General features: G+C 45.1%; 1 protein-coding gene across 1 annotated transcript; it reads left to right on the plus strand.

Annotated features, from left to right (window-relative positions):
* The first annotated feature begins 1034 nt into the window (after window positions 1–1034).
* Window positions 1035–4980, plus strand: GCNT3 (glucosaminyl (N-acetyl) transferase 3, mucin type). Its single transcript, XM_010836834.1, has 2 exons — window positions 1035–1596; window positions 3178–4980. Exon 2 carries the CDS (start codon window positions 3229–3231, stop codon window positions 4549–4551), a length of 1323 nt encoding a protein of 440 aa, XP_010835136.1. The 5' UTR covers window positions 1035–1596; window positions 3178–3228; the 3' UTR covers window positions 4552–4980.
* Window positions 4981–5293: the final 313 nt, after the last annotated feature.

Genomic DNA, 5293 nt, shown 5'->3' on the forward strand with positions numbered 1-5293 from the left:
CCCATCTCAGAGGTCTGAGTTGCTCCTTATTGGCACCCCTCTTCCCCAATTCTCAAGTAAACAGTTCCTAAGTATCTCCCTCCTTCCAGCAATTGCTGCTGCTGCTGCCAAGTCGCTTCAGTCGTGTCCGACTCTGTGCGACCCCATAGACGGCAGCCCACCAGGCTCCCCTGTCCCTGGGATCCTCCAGGCAAGAACATGGGAGTGGGTTGCCATTTTCTTCTCCAATGCGTGGAAGTGAAAAGTGAAAGTGAAGTCGCTCAGTCGTGCCCGACTCTTAGCGACCCCATGGACTGCAGCCTACCAGGCTCCTCTGTCCATGGGATTTTCCAGGCAAGAGTACTGGAGTGGGATGCCATCGCCTTCTCTGGCAATTGCTACTTCCCTAATAATTTAGCATCGACTATCCCTCCCCTGACTTTCACTTACTTACTTGATACCTAGTTAAATTCTTTCCATGAAATTATTAATATTAAATTTGCTATTTCAAACATTTGATGAGGAATGCTGCGTTTTTGGAGAAGTGGCTTGAGGGTGAGAGAGACAAAGAGTGGCAAGCAATGTGAGCAGTTTTTTGTTTTTTCTTGGGTGTGGCATATGAGGATCTTAGTTCCCTACCTAGAAATTGAACCTGTGCCCCCTACTTTGGGAGGTCATAGTGTTAACCACTGGACCATCAGGGAAAAACCTGTCAGCAAAGTCCCTGCCAGCAGTTTTGAAGGAGGCATTTTTCACACTGTATTGCCAAAACCATCTATGACTCTCTTGGCGTTATCCTTTGTTCAGACTGCCAAGAACCCTAGAGTCTCAAACATTAGTGAGGGAGATCTACAATTTGGAACCTCAAGGATCTTTCTACAGCCTAAAGATTATTAACAGTCATGGAAAAGCAAATGGATTTTTTGTTTGTTTTATTTTTTTGAGAAGTTTCCATGAAAGAACAAACTCTGTTTTTTACTTACTTTTCCCCTTCAAATAAAACAACAAAAGAAACAACTTTGAAGGTCATTTTTATTGCTTCAGTCTTTTTTTTTTTTTTTTTTTGCTTCAGTCTTCAGGGAACGTAAGGGGAGTAATATCTGACCTCCAGGTCAAAAGAAGGCGAGGGCACACCTGTATGTGTTCATGGTTCCTTGTTAGGAGGGAAAAAAGCTTTCGGGTTCTTGCATGAGTATTGACAGGTTATGAATGATTTTGCAGCAGGAGAGCATGGCTACAAACTGGACTGTTCTGGATCAAAAAGCTGCTTGCCTTCTCAGACATTGCCAGCATTTTTTTCTGCTTGCTCACCTCCCTCAGTGACTTGTTCTTGCAAATATGACCCTGAATGATATATCTGAGCTTGCTCTCTTATCTGAGAGCAGGAAGCCAGGTGAGTGACGGAGGCACCTGCTGGTTTTTACTTTACAGAGATTAAGGGAGGAGCCTGCCACAGTCTCTTGGATGTCCTGTGGAAGTTAGAAAACATATTCTGGAGAGGCTGAAAGGAGACCAGGAGATATGGTGTTCATGTTCGCTTCCACAGAACCCGACCCTTGGAAAAAGAAACACACCGTGGCAATAGATCTTCCCTAGATAGGACAGAAGCGATTAAAGGTGAGTTTTCTTTATTGTTCATTTTTCCTTCCTCTTAGATTTCCATAAGTTATCCCTCAAGTGGATACAATCTTATGCATCAAAGGAGATTGTGATAAGGGAAAAGAGTTATTGCTGGAAGGATATGTCACATTTTGTTTCTCTTTCTCACCTTTTAGGAATTTCCCCCCCCCCATAGTATCTGGTTTTCTTTGGTACTAAGTATCCTAGTGATTCAAATAGACATTCAAATACATACTTTTTCATATTCTTTTTCGTTATGTTTTGTCACAGGATATTGAATATAATTCCCTGTACTGTATATAGGACCTTGTTTATTTTTTTACCTAGTAGTTTCTAAGTACCCTGTATTATATTTAAAATGTAACTGTGGTGGAGGAACAAGAATCAAGCTTACAGACACACACACACACACGCACGCACGCACACAAACTGGGGGGGACCAGGGAATATGGATGAGTCCCAGATTTGCTTCTTATAAGTATGTGGTATTTGGCAAGTTATTTAGCTTCTGTTTTCCTCTCTATAAAAGAGGCTTAATAATACTGTGTCTTAAGCACGTTGTGAAGATCCAACAGGACAACGTAAAGAAATACTTCTGACTCATAGAAAGCACTCATTAAATACTGATATGCATAGCTCCGTGTGTCTCTGTGTGTGGATGGTTGAGTCGCAAAGTCGTGTCTGACTCTTGCGACCCCAGGGACTGTAGCCTGCCAGGCTCCTCTGTCCATGGAATTCTCCAGGCAAGAATACTGGAGTGGGTTGCCATTTCCTTCTCCATGTGTGTAGATATATTTTATTTATCTATGTTTGGCCTCACTGTGCAGCATGTGGGATATTAGTTCTACAACCAGGGATTGACCCTGCACCCACTGCCTTTGAAGCGTGAAGTCTTAACTACTGGACCACCAGGAAAGTCCCTGGATAGATTGTAAATCTGAGTCGACTGAGAGTTATCTATATGAATAACTACAATGTATTTTTGGAATTATGTTCAATTTTTTGTACTTGTTTAAGAACATTTTCTTTAAAGCATGGCTAAATGCTATATCTAACCAGTGAATTATGTGTGGTGAAAGCATCTAAAATATGAACTGTCAAATAAGACCAAGAAGTGAACTTTATCTTTTAAAAGCACTTTGGATTTCTAGAACTGAAGGTGAGAGTATGAACTTCCTGTCTTTTCTGTCTAGACCAATCACAAATTCTGTCCTCCAGATAAAAGCTATTTTAGACACAGGGTGGTAAGGTGTGGGCAGAAGTCCTCTCTTCCTTGGAATACAGGGTGGGGACTTCCTCTTACTCAGTACTCCTCCACAACAGCAGGTACCCAGGGCTGCTTCCTTTTCTCTTTCCCGGGTGGAGGTGGAGCCAGTCCTAACTCCAGTCCCAGCATGATCAGCTGGTTTGCAGCATCAGGTTACAGATCTCCATCCACAAGGGTCCTAGGCAGGACTTGACTGAGGATATTTGTCTAGAGAAGAAATCTATCTTTGCCATCACTCTGGAGTTGAACTTGATGTTCCTTGAGGATGTTCCGGATTAGTTTGTAACTAAAGGCATTTTGTTCTGTCCAAGGATCTCCTCCTCCACCTTCCCTGTGCCCAAACTCTACTGATCTCCCATCCCATGAAGATGACTGGGTGGAAGAAGAAGCTTTGCCGGGGGCATCATCTGTGGGCTCTGGGCTGCTATATGCTGCTGGCCGTTGTTGCTCTGAGGCTTTCTCTCAGGTTGAAATGTGATGTAGATTCCTTGGATCTGGAGTCCAGGGACTTCCAAAGTCAGCGTTGTAGGGACGTCTTGTACAAGAACCTGAAGCTGCCAGCAAAGAGATCCATCAACTGTTCTGGGATCACACGAGGGGACCAGGAAGCGGTGGTCCAGGCTCTCCTGGACAACCTGGAAGTCAAGAAGAAGCGGTTGCCTTTCACTGACACCTATTACCTCAACATAACCAGAGACTGTGAGCAGTTTAAGGCCCAAAGGAAGTTCATACAGTTCCCACTGAGCAAAGAAGAGTTAGACTTCCCCATTGCATACTCGATGGTGGTCCATGAGAAGATTGAAAACTTTGAACGGCTGCTGCGAGCTGTGTATGCCCCTCAGAACATATACTGTGTCCATGTGGATGTGAAGTCCCCAGAAACTTTCAAAGAGGCAGTCAAGGCCATTATTTCCTGCTTCCCCAATGTCTTCATGGCCAGTAAGTTGGTCCCAGTGGTTTATGCCTCCTGGTCCAGAGTGCAGGCTGACCTGAACTGTATGGAAGACTTGCTCCAGAGCTCGGTGCCATGGAAATACTTACTGAATACATGCGGGACAGACTTCCCCATAAAGACCAACGCCGAGATGGTTCTGGCCCTCAAGATGTTGAATGGGAAGAACAGTATGGAGTCTGAGATACCTTCTGAGTACAAAAAAAATCGCTGGAAATACCGCTATGAGGTGACAGACAGACTGTACCTAACCAGCAAGATGAAGGACCCTCCCCCTGATAATTTACCTATGTTCACGGGGAATGCCTATTTTGTGGCTTCTCGAGCCTTTGTCCAACATGTCTTAGAGAACCCCAAATCCCAAAGACTGATTGAATGGGTCAAAGACACCTATAGCCCCGACGAACACCTCTGGGCCACCCTTCAGCGTGCTCCATGGATGCCTGGCTCTGTTCCTTACCACCCCAAGTATCACATCTCAGACATGACTGCCATCGCCAGGCTGGTCAAGTGGCAGGGCCACGAGGGAGATGTCAGCATGGGGGCGCCTTATGCACCCTGCTCTGGAATCCATCAGCGGGCCATCTGCATTTACGGGGCCGGGGACCTGCACTGGATTCTCCAGAACCATCACCTCTTGGCAAACAAGTTTGACCCAAGGGTGGATGATAACGTCCTGCAGTGCTTAGAAGAGTATTTACGTCATAAGGCCATCTATGGGACTGAACTTTGAGCTGTACTGTGGGCGGATCGCTACCCAAGGGCCAGGGACATGTGCCAACATGCCCAGGGCGTACTGGTACTGTGCGGGGTGGGGGGCGAGGGCTGTGGAATTCATGGCATCCCCCAGGGTCAGACGGCTGCTTTTGGAGTGTGGAGAGTAGATATGCTGACTTGCAGACTGCTTCCCTGGGTGAACACTGACTCAGCCCACTTCCAATAGCTCCTTCACACACTTTCTCGCTGAGTTCATAATACGAACCAGCTGTCTGGGCAAGTGTGGGAGGAGACCCTGGATTTCAGTTGAATTGGTATTGAGTTTTCCACTCTCTAGAGGTGCCCATTCCTAATAATTCTAGGCTTGGTAGTGGGGAGGGGACTTTGATGGACAGAAGGCCTTCTGTTTTGTACTATTAACTTAATAAATAGCTTTTGATTAAAATCTCTACCTCTTTTTTTTTGGTCTAGTAAGCCAGAAATAAAACCGTGAAACTGTTTCTGATAACTCTTGGTGACATTTGAAATCCCCGGTGGCCAGCAAGAGAATCACCATTATTCCCTAGTGATCATGGCAGGCTGTATAAATGGTTGATGCACAAGAATGTAAAGCCCCCCTTGTTTTGTTAACATTGCCAGTAAAAAAGCCAGGGTGATTTAACCAATGTGACCATCCATATCCTTACAGGAAAATTACAGCACTAATTTTGCAAGCTTCACAGCCAAAGCTTAATGTTTCATAACAAAGATTGTAGCAG

This window comes from Bison bison, unplaced genomic scaffold, assembly GCF_000754665.1.
Source record: "Bison bison bison isolate TAMUID 2011002044 unplaced genomic scaffold, Bison_UMD1.0 scf7180017864066, whole genome shotgun sequence".
NCBI lineage: Eukaryota > Metazoa > Chordata > Mammalia > Artiodactyla > Bovidae > Bison > Bison bison.